At 45.9% G+C, this 16848-nt stretch overlaps 2 protein-coding genes across 5 annotated transcripts in view; one reads left to right on the forward strand and one right to left on the reverse strand.

Annotated features, from left to right (window-relative positions):
- The first annotated feature begins 616 nt into the window (after nucleotides 1-616).
- Nucleotides 617-8499, forward strand: KCNJ1 (potassium inwardly rectifying channel subfamily J member 1). 2 transcript variants are annotated; one of them, XR_011905715.1, is made up of 2 exons: nucleotides 617-773; nucleotides 1779-1866. XR_011905715.1 is itself a non-coding variant. In XM_072354995.1 (2 exons), exon 2 carries the CDS (start codon nucleotides 7384-7386, stop codon nucleotides 8497-8499), a length of 1116 nt encoding a protein of 371 aa, XP_072211096.1. In that variant the 5' UTR covers nucleotides 617-773; nucleotides 7365-7383. The 2 variants fall into 2 exon arrangements, 1 of the variants encoding a protein (XP_072211096.1); XM_072354995.1 differs by lacking the exon at nucleotides 1779-1866 and adding an exon at nucleotides 7365-8499.
- Nucleotides 8500-13505: 5006 nt separating this feature from the next.
- The window catches only part of FLI1 (Fli-1 proto-oncogene, ETS transcription factor), a 74689-nt gene continuing 71346 nt past the window's right edge, over nucleotides 13506-16848 (reverse strand). For all 3 annotated transcript variants that reach the window (XM_072354840.1, XM_072354843.1, XM_072354841.1), the window contains one exon: nucleotides 13506-16117. In XM_072354840.1, the coding sequence (XP_072210941.1) occupies nucleotides 15588-16117 (530 nt within the window). In that variant the 3' untranslated portion in view covers nucleotides 13506-15587. The remainder of the gene's footprint in view (nucleotides 16118-16848) is intronic.

Raw genomic sequence — 16848 nt, forward strand, 5'->3', positions numbered from 1 at the left:
TCCTGCCCTCACGATGGCCTCCACCTGCCTATGGTCAGTGACTGGAAACACAGATCAACCTCCCATCTGGGGATTTTAGAACTCATCTGTTTACAGTAGGCATCAAAAAGATAAGGATATAAACTGCTTCAGCCTCTCAAGTCCTCTCTCTGTAAATGGAGATGGATGAGCATCTCTGGAAGGCAAGGCATCCTGAGATACTTCTCTTAGAGTGAGAAGAAATGCCTTCCTCCTTTGAGCAAACCAGAAGTATTAACTTAATTATGTGCATATAGGTAAATTAATTTCAGGCTTAAATCACACAATCCCTTATCAGTGAGATGCAGAGACACTGCTAAAGGATTGAGAAATACAAGAGATGTTCACTTCTTCAGACTCCAAGATGACAGCAGTGAATTAAATGAATTCTGCAGTCCCTTTGCAGAGGTTTAGGATGGAATTGGGCTTTCAGCTCAGATCTAGGAAGGAAACCCTAGGGAAGGAATTGAGGAAACCCTCAACAGCTCAACACCTGTGCCTTATTTTTTAATCAAGCAGTCACTCCTCTGCCTTTCACATAGGGTATATAAACTGAGCCATTATGTTAATGACCCACTGCATATAGATGAGCTGGCAACCAGTCTGAGCTGACTCAGGCACACATAAAAGCCAAGGAGGGCCCTGGCCATGCTCCCTTTGGTGGAGAAGCTGTTGGGAATTACATGCTGTAGGGGTACAGGAAGCTTTCCCTCCCACCTCCCTGCTGCAGTCACCTTTGCTGCTTAACATCCAAGGTAAGAGGCTCCCTGCCATATTATTTTCTTGTAAGGTAGCAGTGACACAGGGCTGGAAGGATATTGAGGTGCAGCAATGCAATGAACTGCAGTGGGATGAAGTGAAGCAGGATTGCACCAAGCTGGTAAACTGCCATGACTGCTGTTCTAACCCTGTGTTAGCACTGGGCAATCTGTCATTGCCTCCCAGTTACTACAAGGCCAAACCTGTGCACACAGACTGGGAGCAAGAAATAACTAATGGATTTTACTGCTAGACTTTGACTTCACTGCGCTTGTTTGGAGCAGTAATGTGTATGTACCACCATTTCCTTCAATTCTGACAAAAAACAGCCAGTAAGATGTAAGTGCTGGTTCTCAGCTGTTGTTAATAAGGATCATACATAGGTACAGTAGTGACTGAATAGCTCGATTTCATGTCGGGAAACTTTTCTTTTCTTGGTGGCAGCTCCGTGGGCCCCCCAGGAGCTGATAGGTAAGCAGTGATATTCTGGGGTGTGACAGTGGAAAGCTCTTTTTCAGCCATGCAGTTCTAAGCATCCTATACCTGAAGGCTACCAATGGCTTCTGCATTAGTTCTGTACTCAGCAGCTCACCTAAACACTAAGGAGCATCTGTAAGTGTCTGGACTACATTGGGAAGGGGGGCAGTTTGGCACAGGAATGTGGTTTTACCTTCCTTTACATATAACCATGAGACAATGCAAAATTGCTACAGCGGAGCTAGGTGTCTCTTCCTTCACCAACACAGCTCAAAAGATGTACTAGCATGATATAGCCCAAGGCTCCATTTCTAGTCTGCTGTGCATCAGCCTGCATACCAGAGCAGGAGCTTTATAGCTAAGATTCAGAGCCTTGTTAGCTCAGCCTGAATATCTTAAATCTTTGCTACACAACAGGTAACAGGCCACAGAGAGGCTGTGGGTGGCTGATAAGCTTGCACCTTCCGTACACAGAGCTCACAGAGATAAGATGATTTTATTTGTTTCTTGGTTTCACATCACAGAGTTTTGATATGCAAATGTGCCTCCTCTGCAGCAGCATCCCACAATAAATGCAAGGTAATTTAAGTTGGTTCATACCTTAATAAACTCCCTCAGATGCAGCCTGTGCTGTCAAGAGAAGTGTGCACACAGAGTAATCACAAAGATAACAAACAACAAAACAACGCCTGTTTGAAGCCCTGGGACTTTCTGTCCCAATGAGGAAAACAGGATTAAACAAGAGACCTTCACAACACAGAGCTGCTGCGATCTGAGCAGCTACCTTGTGTGAGAGCATTTAGTAATATCAAGAGATAAGGCAACCTTCTCGTTAGGTTTAGTCCTCGTTGTGAAGTAACAAAGATGTGCTGAATTCCATTATCTGGCCTTGGTAATAAGTTGATTTAATTGGATTTGATTTTTCAAACGTAGCATCTCAAGTCAGCCATAAACTCCGGAATTAGCATTTCACATCTCAACATGGGAGAGGGTTTTAAAGCAGCATAAGGAGATGAAATCCATGCCCAATGAGTTTCAAATTACTCCGAGGATGAACTCAGCCATATGCATGTTAAACTAAAATTGTGCAGGCTCTGAGTGCGTCAGGCAAAGTTATTAATGGTGTACATTTGCTATTAAGAATGCAAAGCAGCTATTTTGTACTCAGTTTGTTCGCGTGTCTCTTCACATCGGTGACCCTTGTGATGGGTCAATAATTCACTCTGCGTACACTGAAAGCCAGGAATGTCTTGCAAGTCAATTACACTTATATAAATAATTAGGAGCCCAAAAGTAACTGAAGGATTGGAACAGGAAGAGCTCAGCAGGTGAAACAGTGCACACCCAGGGACAGGAGGCTGCTTACGCCCTTAGATTTGCAGCTGGTGGTCCCCAATACTTCCAAAAGGTGCCTTGTGTGCCCCAGAAAGGACCCTTAAAAGGGGCAGTCCTGAGCTGCAGTATTCCAGGGAATAATCGGGTTTGTCCTGTAAGTGAAAGCTATTTGCTTTCTGCAGGAGACGAGGCAAACAGCTGCCAATGAGATTTGATTCTCAAGATTTGCTCCTGAAATGCTTCACTTCTGTGGCATTTATTTGTAAGGAACACCCTAATCAATCTCCCAGGCACAGGTGGACCCTGGCTCTCTAATTCAGATGGATGACACTCGCTTCAGCAAACCTTGTATGAAGGAGCATAGAACATCCTTCATACCTCTACCTTCACCTGAAAACCAGCTGAAAAGCCAGATTTTTTTCCCCAGTCCAGAACATGTGACCACAAACTCACTTTAAATGCTGGGGCAGGAGCTGTAGGCTGTCATACACACCTTCAAAGGGCACTGGAACAACTGCTGTCACCCACCTTGTGATGCAGCAGCCAAGCAGAGATGAGGGATAGAAACTATTGAGATAAGACTGTAATGGGACAAGATGTTCCTAGACAGCTTGGCTGAGCATAGGAGAAATCAGATATCAGGAACCAGAGGTAGAACAAAATCTGTCAGTCAAAGTCTGCAGTGCTGCCAGCATTTGTGATCAGAGCATTGAATGATGAAAGGAAATCTCCCGAACTACTGATGTCTGATACTTTTACTGGTGAACCTCAACTGATTCAACACGCAGCATCAGCCAGCAAGTGCCAATCCAGCTTGCAGCTGCTATGTGACAGACTTGCAGGCACAGCGAGCAGCAAAAAAAAAGGAGTGTGGCAGATCAGCAGGTAGCAATGATGTGTTACGAGTATTAAATCAGTTCCTTACACTTCTTGAATCAAATATCCTGGGTAAGGACTGCAGCAGGACATTGCTCTGAATTCTGCATGGAAGTGTGACCAAAATGCTGCCCAGGACAACCAGGTCCCAGGGCTTATCCCAGTGCTGAATGCAGGTGAAGAACTGCAGCAGAACAGTGGTACTGCAGTGAGCAGCACACGAGTTACAAACATTTAATTGCAGCACTGATAAGCAGCACTCAGCCTTCATTATAAAAGCACAGTAGAAGAATCACCCCCAGTGTTGAACTCTGTTTGGGGTGGCACGGAGCCACTGTGTATTTAAATACACCAACAGTTTGGAATGGTGAGTGTTGAGATACCTCCAGATCAGATGTCCAAATGGGGTCAGAACCATCATGGCGTTCCCAGGTGGTCTCGGCCTTGGGTAATGGCTCTCAGCTGCCACTCAGCCCTCGGGGCTTTTGCACAAAGCTTTTCCAGTGCACCGTCCTGATGACTGAGTCTTGACATTGCCAATCTGTAGAAACAAACTGCGAGTTAATGATTCAATGCCTTTAATAATTCAGCGAAGAATAACAAAATGAGAACGTACAGAAGTGGCTCACATGACTCTGCCTGTTCTCCCCATGATGACCTTTCTAGATGGGGTTTGTGCTGCACTGCCTTCCCAGCTCTCACCTAAGCTGAGCACTTCAGGCTCTCTCCCTCAGTCAATGAACTAAAGGATTAATTCTATATGCAGTGCTAACTATCATAATATTAATGGCTAATGAATGATGACAGTAATGGCTTTACTGCTGTAAATCTTTACTTGCAACCCTTGAGGACCCCAGTCCAGCAGTCTTCCTGGAGTGCCTCAGTCTCTTACATGACCAATAGCTCCACAGAACCTGCACACCTCATGCATCTCAGTTGATATACATGTTCAGGATGTGGGAGAATCAAGGGAGGGTTTGGCACAGCCTTGTGCTATATGCCAAGGGTAGCTGGAATAATCCTGATTCACCCAGTTTAAATAGAAGCGACGGGTCCTCCTCTGATGACAGGAGACAAACGAGGCACCTAAGTGGACTCAGGCAAGGTTACGCTCCTGCTGTACTTCGAATTGATTCAATACAAGGTCAGCTCTGTTTGGCAGTCCTTGATCCTGTTACAGTTCTGATATGACAACAGGTTTGGGAGATCCCTGCTCTGGCACCGACTGAAAAGCAAATGAGCTGCATTCTGCAAAGGTCTCAGTGAAAAGCAGCCGGCAGATAACACACAAGAAGACTAAACGCTGTCGATTGCTTTTCTAATAGGAAAGGATTTCATAAGGGATACTTCACATACTTCGTTCAGAGGAAGTTCAACAAAAAGAAAGAACAGAAGGGACTGAAAGAGATCTGATTTTTAAAAAGAGCTGAAAGGGACTGAAAAAGAAATAATCCTTTAACTCTGTATCCCCCTTTCTTCTACCTAAGCTCCTTAGAACTTCATCTGAATCCCTAACAAAGATGCATTTCTACCAAGAGCTGCGAGTTCAGAGGGCTGCCTTGTATTTTTGCTTTCCCCCCCGTACCAATGAGGCTCTGCCAGCTTTGTTTGTACCTCCTTTGCTGTGGGAGAAGAAATACATTTGAAGCCACAGGTATCAAAACGACAGTTAAGCGTGTTAAAAGATGTTGTTCTTGTCTGACCCCCATCAAACCTCAACCACCTTCCCCTTCCTACACCCGCTGCTCCCCAGCACTGCACGTGACTGAGATTAAAGCCATTTCCATGGATTAATGTGCTCCGCACACAGGACTTACCCAGAGAACCATTAATGCTCCTGGGCATTACCCCACATTCAGAAGTGCTCACAGCAAACCATCTGAGAGCGAGTAGGAGCAAAGAGGACCACTCAGTTACATCCCAGGTGAGCAGAGGAGCCCCAGCCGGTACGTAGCACATGGAATCTCTAAGCACTGCTCTTACCTACTTGCAGAAGTGCATCTCTAAAGATCTAACTCTTGGGGCGTTTATAAGCTATTCTGGGTATGGGGAGTGATGCAGGTTAGTTAGGAAAGGTCAGGAATTGAACTGCAGTGATCTATGAAATATGAGAGTGGAACAGCCCAGTGGAAGCTGCACATCTCTGCAGCCAACATCAACATGCCATCAGTGCCCAAGGAGGCTCTGCTGCTCACCATCCCATCACTCAGCACAAGCAGTGCATCTCCCCTGTGATGAGCAAAGCACCGCTGGGGACAGCAGAGCTCTGCCAGCTCCTCCTAAAGGCGTTTCTCACGCAGTACAGCCTGCAACGCTGTGTTTGTTTGGGCTGACAGGAAACATCCTGCTAAATATTAGCTACAGCACAGCCGGGTCAGTTACCTTCAGTGATTTAAATGGAAAGGACTAAGGGCTGTATTACATAACTTGCTTTCTATAACCTCCTCTGTGTTGGTACAGGAGGGAATGCTTCTCTTGCTAAAGAGAATCAACACATTCCAGCTGTAATTTGGAACAAGGAAGATTTGCTGAGGGTAGGATTGCTTTGCCACCCTGGCTCAAGAAGGGTGTAATTCTTCAGAGTTTGATCTACCTGGGGTAGCTTAAACAGGGCTTGTAAAGCAGCCTGAAGACAGGAGGGAAGACTTAAAGAGGAAAGAAAGGAACAGCAAACTTGGGAATGTTTCCAAGGTTGCAGCCCAGACTGCATTGATTGGCTTCCTCTCATCATCTCTGTGATAATTATCTGCTGATTTGTATGTCTGGATTAATCCAAAGATTCCTAGTGGAGCCTGAATCAGGTCGAACCAAAATCGTGGTAACATCTATGACAACCCCAGCAGGAAAAACCAGCCAGATCAGAGAACCTCTTCCACTTCTCCCCTTCAAACCTTCCCAGGGGGTTCTGAGCAGCTCTGCTGGAGCTCACTGCTCCAAAGGCGCATATGTGCAGCTCAGGGTGTGCAGGCAGTTGAATGGAGTCAGTCTGCTCAGCTCCAGCACTGACAGCACTCACAGTGCAGGAAAAACACAGCACAATGGATACCAACAACAGCTGAATCCACACACAGGGAAATTAAAGGTTAAATACTGCAGAACTGCTGGGAACGGTGCATGGTGCAGCAATGTTTTCCTTTTGCTCAAACTATGCATTAACATGAACACATTAAAAGGGTGTCAAGAAAAAGCAGACTTGAGGATTGTTTGGAGGGTGACCCCACTCCTTTCCTCAGGTTCTCGCTTAAACTTTAACTTTGTTGGCTGCATTCACAACCAATGAGTTCAGCAGCCAAAGTTAAACACAGGGAAAAGCTGCGGCACGGTGACCTTCATCTCTTCATCCTCACTTCTCTGAGCAGAGGTTTCAGTGGGAGCACAGACTGACACAAGGCAACAAACCTGTACTTTACTTCTGGCTTTGCAAAATGCAATTCATGCTTATCAAGAATCTTTTCCCTTTGCTACTGATTGCTGTATCAAAAGGTAATTTGTCGCCCCTGTGACTACTGTGTCTAATGGGAAGATCTGTTTCAGCTAGCTAAAACACAAGGCAGCTTCTGCTCCAGTGTGAATGGAAGAAAGCCTTTACCAAAGAGCAGCACGGCACAGTGACAAGGAGTAGGGAACAATATGAGCAGCTGAGTGATTCTTAGCTTCACAAGTTTACTAAGCAAGCCAAAATGCTCCTTTTTCTTTTGCTGGAATGCTCCTTAGGCAAGAATCTGCTCGTTTCCTCATATACTTACTGGAATTGTTCTCCAGTAGCAGAGGGAAAATATGCAAATGGGACAACTTTTTCCTTAGCAGGAGCCTGGAGACCTTGGCAGCCTTTACTCCTTGCCTGCAGGTACAAATGAGACCCACGTTACCCATAATGTTTATTATTTCTTCTTCTCCAGAGCACCAGCAGCAGAGGGAATGTTCAACTACCTCCGGAAACGCTTTGCCAGCCACGTCACAGAACGAAGCCGGAGAAAAGCAAGGCTTGTTTCTAAAGATGGAAGGTGCAACATAGAGTTTGGCAATGTGGAACAGTCAAGGTTTGTCTTTTTGATCGATATATGGACAACCATCCTGGATTTGAGGTGGAGGTACAAAATGACCATCTTCATTTCAGCGTTCTTAGGCAGCTGGTTTCTGTTTGGTCTCCTCTGGTACGTTGTGGCCTACATACACAAAGACCTTCCAGAATTCAACCCCTCCATCAATCACACCCCCTGTGTTGAGAATATCAACGGTCTGACTTCAGCTTTCCTGTTTTCCTTGGAGACACAGGTCACTATCGGCTACGGCTTCAGGTGTGTCACAGAACAATGTGTCACTGCCATTTTCCTGCTCATCTTCCAGTCTATCTTGGGGGTAATCATCAATTCTTTCATGTGTGGTGCCATCTTGGCCAAGATATCAAGGTCCAAAAACAGAGCCAAGACCATCACCTTCAGCAGGAACGCAGTCATCAGCAAACGTGGTGGGAAGCTCTGCCTCCTCATCAGGGTGGCAAACCTCAGGAAGAGTCTTCTCATTGGGAGTCACATCTATGGCAAACTCCTGAAGACCACCATCACCCCAGAAGGAGAGACGATCATTCTGGACCAGGTCAACATCGAATTTATCGTTGACGCTGGCAATGAAAATCTCTTCTTCATTTCCCCATTGACTATCTACCATATCATAGACAAGAACAGCCCTTTCTTCCACATGGCAGCAGAAACAATTCTGCAGCAGGATTTTGAGCTGGTTGTGTTTTTAGACGGCACTGTTGAAGCCACCAGCGCTACCTGTCAAGTGAGGACATCTTACATCCCAGAAGAGGTGCTCTGGGGTTATCGCTTTGCTCCCATTGTGTCCAAGACCAAAGAAGGGAAATACAGAGTAGACTTCCAGAACTTCAGCAAGACAGTGGCAGTGGAGATGCCCCACTGTGCCTTCTGCCTCTACAATGAGAAAGAAGCCAAAGCCAAAGAGAAGAAAGGCTTTGACAACCCTGGCTTTGTCTTGGCAGAAGCCAGCGAAGCCAGTGACACAAAGATGTAGCTCCAAACCTTTATCAGACTGCACCTTTCTGCATAATTAATTCAATCGTGAGAGGATTCATAACTTAGCAAAACAAATAACAGGTTTGTTTTAACTCTACAACAGCACCTATCTTCTCAACAGCCTCAAATCAGAGAGGACCAGCATGCCATTGATCACCAGAACACTACTTAACGATGTTACGTATTGCATAGGATTTCTATTTTTATATCTGTGGGACGTTTGATGATGCTGCTAATTTGGAGCCTTCCATTCACTTCAGCTCCCAGAGGAGCAGCAGCTTTACAAAGCCTGAAAAGAGAAACTTTAAGTCATTCTTAAGGAGCAAAGCTGTCAGAGAAGGACAGACAGAAGGCCAAACTTCTCCACATGGACCAAAGGGACTTAGAAGCCAAAACCTCACCATAAACACACGTCCCTCATTGCCAAAGCCCTCTGAGGAAGCAGACTATTTGGCTCCAGACCCCTTGAGCACTTTTGAACCTTTTGAAACAATTCCTTCTTATTTTGAGCTGATGTATTTATAGAAATAAGGGATGGTACGTGCTTAGGAGGGGGTTGTAAGGACAGAGCCCACGCCATCCTCCTGCACCGCCAACATCATAAACAGTTCTCTTCTGTGAAAGCCTTTGATTCCTTGAGGGAAAACACCAAATGGAAAGTGAAAACAAATACAAGCAGAGACACCTGCCATGAGAGAAGAGGAATTTTGCGGCTTGATCTTAATGACCTCACCTGCAGATACCCCTCTGTCCACAGAGCTGCTGTAATACTGAGAAACCTCAGAAAGCAATGGGCCATTGGGAAAGCAGGCATGGTGGGGAAGTGAAGAACACACATGATGGGGAGGTGAAGAACACACAGACTGCAGCACACCTGGCAGAGAGCGAGCCACAACACAAACACCAACCACACCTTTCTTTGAAGGTGCAGCAAAAGCACCATGAAGCTCTGCAACGCAATGGATACTGCAGCAATGACAGGATAGTAGCAAAGCCCTGGGCTGCAGCAAGGGAGGATATGCTCAATGCAGCAGCTGTGGGCACAGAAATAAAGAAGCTGCTCATTCTTGGAAGGCCTCAGATACACAGGGATCTCCAACAAGAAACACTCTCAGTTCTACTGCCTGCCCTTAAATGAGGGTTGGGAAGGGGTTCAAGGGGTGCATCCTGGCTCCAGCCCTTCCATCACTCAGTACACTGCATGCACCTGAGCTGCCCTGGGCTGGCCCTGCCTTCCCACCAGGTGCTCCATCACTGCTTCAGGCCAGGACTCAGCATTTCTGCTACAGATGTCTACAAAGTATTTAAGTGCTACCACAGCTTGAACAGAACATTCTTTCATTTTAGCATGACAGAGGGGAACTGGGCACAGCATGAAGTGGGTCAGACCCCAGGTTGGCAGGGCCATGGCTGAGCCAAGCTCACATGGACAGGGATCATAGGCAACCAAAATGGGGACCCGGGAAAGGAGCCGTCCTCCCTCTGGCTGCCACCCAGGGAGCACAGAGCCTGGCAGCAGTGGGGGATTTCCTCTTCATGTCCAGAGAGGGCTGTGTGTCACTTGAGAGATAAAGGCCCAGGGTAGGGAAAAAAGGTTATCGGGAGACGCCCTGCGTGCAGTGCTGCTCAGGACCGACTCCATAGGAAATCTATTTTGGGGGCTGTCACCTCTACTTCCATTAAAAGAAAGTTCAGTTAAGAGGATGAAAATAAATGTAATCTTGCTGAGCAGAAGTGGTTCTGGAGGGAACCACTGCCCTGATACTGGAAACAAAGGAGGGTTTCTTTGCCTGTGACAGCACTTCATTGTCACATCTCCATAGCACTCTTTTCTAAACCCTCGTGGTTCTCTTCTCCCTCCATCCAGCCTGCAGTCCGTCCAAACAGTGGCAGAAACAACTGCAGAATACAATGCAGAGGCCACCAACCTCACTGGTACAGAGCAAAGCCATCTCTCAGATCCCCATCCTCAGGGGAAGAAGCACATACTGCTGGATGAATCAGCCTGGGTTGCAAAGGCCCACAGTGCTCATCCAGTTCCACCCCCTGCTGTATGCAGGGTCGCCAACCAGCAGCCCAGGCTGCCCAGAACCACATCCAGCCTGGCCTTGAATGCCTGCAGGGATGGGGCATCCACAGCCTCCTCGGGCAACCTGTTCCAGTGAACGTGAAGGCCGGGAGGGTTTAGCTGTGAAAGCATTAGCCAAGCAGCAAAGCTTGGGAATAATGTGTCTGCACTAAACTTAATTTATCTTCTTGTTTCGCAAACAACATGTTCCTTCTACTGTATTTATTTTAAACATTCGTTCAAGCTGTGCATAATATTTCAATCATTTTGAAATAGATTCACCCTCCTGCTGGCAAATGAATAAGGCATCCTGCTGGCTGCCGGAGAAAGGGCCATGAATTAAAGTATCTGCTTTCAGTAAAGCGACATGTGCTCATGAGCTGTCTGCACACACCCTTTGGTAGGAACGGGTGAGAAGAAACTCCTAAACAACAACAATAAAGCAAAGCTTGCCAAACCGTTTGGATACACAGACTGATGCTCACTGCGGTGATGCGGCACAGTGCGGCTAAACCAACCCACAGTGTAACCCCTGTGTGTGCACTGCCTTGTAAACCCAGCTACTCCCCTATAAACAAGTCAGCAGCATGCACAGCCCCAGCACAAATGAGGGTGGCTGAGGTGTCGCAGCCTCCTTCCTCTCCGCAGGCAGCAAGCCGATGTGGTTACACACATGTGAATTCCGCTGGGAAGAGCTTTTATTTCCCTCTCTCGTTCTTTGCCCCCTTTGATTCAGCCCTGCCTGGAACCGTCGCAGTGTTGGTGTGGTTCTTGCTCCCCACAAGCAGAGGGAAACCACAGCCCATGAGCAGTGCCTGCCAGCACGGAGATGGGGGAAACGGGGTGAGTTCCCAACCCTTCGGTGAATCTGTGCCTACGGCTTGATGCTGTGGAGCCGCTGTGACAGCACTGACACGGACCACGAGTCAAATACAGCCCTGCAATCGCAGCGAGGAAGCCAAAGCGCTCTCCGCACAGCTGTGAGAGCACACAATGCGTTTCCTGAGGCCAAGCGGACATTCCTGCGGTAGAAGCATCTGCCTGGCAAAGCTTACGACTTGCACAAACGGCTGCGAGAGCAAGACAGAAACCCTCCCCGCTCCAGGGAGCCGGGTGAGCAAAGGGAGGTTGGAAAGGGGAAAATCTCATTGCATCTCCACCCGCGTGCTGCTAGAAAGCACTGAAGCCCTCGCGCTCTGCTTGACGCACCGCAACTCCCAATACGGGACGGCTGCTGCATTCTGCATCGCGGCCGCTGGGGGGCGCCACTGCCCCGCGACTGATGCCGGCTGCCGGGATCAGCTCTTAAAAGCGCGGAGCAAGAACTGATTGGAAGCGTTCGTCCTTTGCGCTGCGCACGTTGTGACTTATTTTGGCACGAGCTCTGAGAGCGGGACGTATTTAGCCGCTTCGCAAGGGCGTCGGGAAACCTCATTCCCTGCTATGAGAGCAGAGATTGGGGGGGAACCTGGGGGCTGTTCCTTGCTAAGTACAAACAGCGGCCAGGCAGGTCAGCCCTGGGCTGCAGCAAGAATTCCCTTTTGCTCTCCCTTCCTGGGTTCCTTTGAACAGGAAACAAGTACTGGGTGAACATCCAGGTGAGCAGAAAATAACAGCCAGATGACCCCTGAGTTCCCTGGGAGCAATGCTTCCTGCCTGGGTCTGGGTTTTGAAGTTGCATGCAGAGTTTCTGCTGTCCTGACTGCCTTTGTGCTCCAAGATCTCTTTGTAAGATCTCCTTTTATTTCTTTATTTTAAATGAGAACGCAGCCTGCAGTGGGCAGCAAACTCTGCCTGATGCTAAATATGAGCAAATACCAGCAAAGGTTGGTATCAGCCACAGCTCTGAAGAGAGGGATGAAAAGAGACCAAAAGGACCTGAGCTGTGGGCACCGCAGGTCGCCTTCCATCTCAAGCTGAGCTCCTTCAAGGTGCTGCAAGTTGGGCAGCCGGAAAGATGCTGCTGCAATGGTTGTTTCCAAAAGCCTTTTCCTTCTTTCTAAGGATGCTGCTGGCCAAACGCTGCTGTCAAAGACATTGTTATACTCTGATAAACTCCAGATTCTGTCTCCAGGTGTTTTTTGGTGCAATCTCTGTCTTCATTTTTCCCATTGCTTTCAGCTTTCAGCTTTCAGCTGGGCAGGTGTGTTGATTCTTCCTACAGATAAATGTGGGTTGAGTTGAAGTGAAAAAACAATAGAGATAAGCAACAAAACATTCACTCTCATGACTAAATTGAGCAACTATGGCTCAATACACAAAGGAACAGCCCCGTGGTGGCCGAACACACCGCTTAACACGGCTCTTTTTCAGAGCTGCTGCTAATCAAGCTGGTGAAAGCCATTGTACCAGAAACTTAGCAACAAAAGGTTGTGTGTGGAGGAAGGAAATGGTGTGCTTGTGCAGTTATGCATTTCCAAGGCTTTATCAAATCTGCAGAAAGATCAAGCTATCTCTGAGGACCACCGTGTGTCTGAAAAAATACAGGAAGTGCCTTTGCCTGACCTTTATGCACAGTCAGATGATTCCTTGGCAGCGCTTGTTTTTGCAGCCTCCTGCAACACCTCAGGAATGCTTCGGAGCACTGGATTTCCCTGGGCTTGGGGACAGGTGAGAACCATGAGCAGCCCAGCAGGCTGGTGGTGCACACAGTGTTGACATGTGCATTCTGCCATGACTGGCTGGGTACCCTGAGGAGTGAAGAGCAGGAGATGATGTTAAAAACTTAACTAAATTAGCTCCAATGAATCCTGGATGCAGATACACTGTTTTTCTGGAATAAGAGGCCAATGTTATTTTATAGAGATGAGGATGGTGATTGCTGCTACTATGGACATCTCTTGTTTTCCTTTTAGCTGGATGTAATTTAGATGCATATTCATGCTCTACCAGCAGCTGTGAGAAAGGAGGGAGAGAGCGTGGGACAAGATGATGCCTTCAAGAGGAAAACCACCATTTATTTTGCCACATTTTTTACATCATCCTCTTCATACAACTAATCCATCGTAACACTTCATACATATTTTTTATTAAAAAAACACCAAGATTACTTGCAAAATTATATATATTTTAATATCCAAAAAGTACATTGCATATATATAGTAGCAAAAGCCCCGTTTCCACGGGTAATTTCTTCATCATTAAAGTTTGCGGTTATTGCGGTAACGTTGCTTATAAACATCCCAAAAGCACTCAGACCTGAATGGATCGGCTCCATCTTCATTCTCCTTTTTGTTAAATAATGGCATCAGTGCTTCTGGTTAAAGTTATGAGCAGACTATAATGTTCTGGATTCAAGCTCTCATCCTGCAATCGGATGCACATGGACCAAATCTTGCACCCACAGAGTCCCGGAGGTTTTGTCTAGACGAGATATTGCTGACCCTGTTAATTGTTTGCCAATTAATACAAGTTAGCTAATGGGCTGTACATGTAGGTCTGATCCTCCTATAGACATCTGTTCTAAAACAGAACTGCTCGTGGTTTACCCTTCTGTTTATGGCACCAAACCACCATTTGTGGATCATCAAATTAGCACGTGCAAAATTAGAGGTGGTAGAGAATCCAAATGGAAACGGAACGCCGTGCCAAAAGATGTGCTGAGAATTTGCTCTGTGAAAGTGGTTGAAATGTATCCAAACTTCAAGGTTTTGGTGAGAAATAATGGCAAAATAGTGACACGGTTGCTTTGAAATGGCAACGAATGTTTTCAATCAGCTTCAAGAGGAAGATGTTAGCTAAATGGAGTTAATTTGCAAACAACTACGACAAGCTAATGAAAGAAAAACATCTACTCTAGACAGACTCGGGAAATCTGGGAGGTTTTTGGCTAGTTTGGGGGCCATGATGAATTCCATTGCAGGACCCGAGCTGTCTCCAGCTGATACATTACTCACGTCTTATTTATTTTTTTCTTTAGCAAAAAAGTACAAAGCTACAGCCCAAATGTACAGATTGGAAAGATGTACAAATTACATTAAAAAACGACAAACAAAAACAACCCACAAACAACTGAGCTGACAGTAAAAAAAAAACAAAACAAAAACCAAACAAACAAAAAACCTGCATTTGTGACCGAGGTCAACTCGTTTTAGTTCATCTTTCTCTTAAAAACTGTGAGATATAGGGAAAAAAAAAAATAACTCTGCATAATTTATACAGTAATTTGCCTTCTGATTTGTTGACCCTTTGGATGGCGGTCTGACAAACGCACAGCGTTCGCGAATCGGAAGCGGTTGGCGACCCCAGGCTCTGGCAGAGCTCGAGGACCTGCTGTCATTTACCTTACTTCACCTTTGCCTTCAGAGAATGTATGCACATGACATTAAGTTACTTTTTTGTTCTGGTTTCTGACGTTTCTGGAGTTAATACACAGTCTACGGTAGTTGTACAGCCTAGAAATTTCCTTCAATGCCCTTTACTTCTTAAAATATGCATGAACATATATATATATATATATATGAATATATATACTTTTTTTTATTTCCAGTTGGGTGAAAATCCTCATCTGCCTTAAAGATAAGATTCCAGTTGTAGTCCCCTGTAGCCCAAGGTCCTCCTGACTTTGTAGTCAAATTGCCTCTCCAAAGTGAGAAAAAAACAACCTGTAGTCGTGTTTTCCTAAGACCCACAGTTGGATCCATGTCTTGTCAACCAGCTTTGAGTTCTTAAAAACTTCTCTCATCAAAAAGCTAATAGTCATTCCAGGTAACGATGAACAATCTTCATAGTCAACTCCTACAGAGGATTTAAGCATTAAAAACCAAAGAAAAATGCAGAGTACTGGCCCAAAGAAGCATCCATCTCTCAGTTCAAGACACAAGAGGCAGAATTACACAAGTAGAAGGTTCGATCCAGGAATAGCCAATATCCAGTTTTACTCCTGTCCCAGAAAGGCCACAATTATCCGTCAAGGGTCCCCAGAAAAACGAAACAAAACAAAATCCCAGATTTAAAACAAACAAACAAACAAAAAAGGTCCAACAAGACTGATTAAGGCCACTTGAAGATAGAAGCATCTAGTAATAGCTGCCCAAGTGTGGTGATACGTGGGCGTTGGGATGGCGAGGAACGTTGGGGTTTGGATAAATGCTTCCAGCAGGGGAGGTCCAATAAGGTGAGGCTGCTCCAAAGAAACTGGATGATGTGACAGGCATAGAAGAAGGGTGTGGGGGTACAAAGTTCACCTTCTGCTGGTGGGCATGGTAAGAAGGCATGTAGGAGAGATCTGATGGATACTTGTACATCGACGATTCAGTGGGATGAGGCTGGAGGGCCTGGGCAATGCCATGAAAGTCAAATTTGTAGGCATATCTTTTGCCATGCACTTTGGTCATAATGTTCTTATCATAGTAGTATCGAAGGGCTCGGCTCAGCTTGTCATAATTCATGTTGGGTTTGCTTTTGCGTTCTCCCCAGCGCCGTGCCACTTCATCTGGGTCTGTCATCTTGAATTCCCCATTGGTCCCCTCCCATGTGATACAGCTGGCATTGGAACTGTCCGACAGCAACTCGAGGAGGAACTGCCACAGTTGTATCTGCCCACTCCCTGCAAGAAGCAAGCCAAAGAGGAAGGGAAATGACATTGTGTTTCCTGCTTAAAAGCAAAGACAAAGGCAGGAAACAGAAGGACTATCTCGATCTTTACTGGGAACTGCTCTTTCAAGCCTTAGAAAGTCTTATGTAGGAATGGATAAACGATTCCCAGCAAACAAATTAGTCAACCCTTTGTTCTGTTTATGAGTTTGAGGTCAGACTAAATTTCATAATGGTCGCCTTTGGCCTTAAAGTCTTGCAGCTATTCATAAACAGGTCTCTTTCTGAGCGTACTGTTCTGCAAAACTTTTCACTGAATGGTTGACATAGCTTATTGCAACTTTTAATTGCTTACTCTTTACCATGGGTAATGTTCTGGATACCTACAGTTTTCTCTTCAGTTACAGAAAGACTTCTTCAGAGTTAATTGAGATTATTTCTCTCTCGGATGAGATGACTCTCACTTTTATTATGTGTAGCTACACTAACAGTAAAGGTAAAGAACCTTATGAGGATGTTTCCCTTTTTATTTCCTTCAGACATCCCTTCAGTAAACAAATAGTACCAATCCAAAGTTCTTATAGTCATCACTCCCCAGTAATTCAGTCCAACTTCAGGAACATCCAGTACTTGTGAGACATCAACTGCTATAATTCGTGGTCCTCATAGCCCACTCCATAAGCTGACAACACCTACTCATCCAGTACACACAGCAGCAGAACATCACAAGGAAATGACAGCAGA

The sequence above is a fragment of the Excalfactoria chinensis genome, chromosome 21 (assembly GCF_039878825.1).
Source record: "Excalfactoria chinensis isolate bCotChi1 chromosome 21, bCotChi1.hap2, whole genome shotgun sequence".
NCBI lineage: Eukaryota > Metazoa > Chordata > Aves > Galliformes > Phasianidae > Excalfactoria > Excalfactoria chinensis.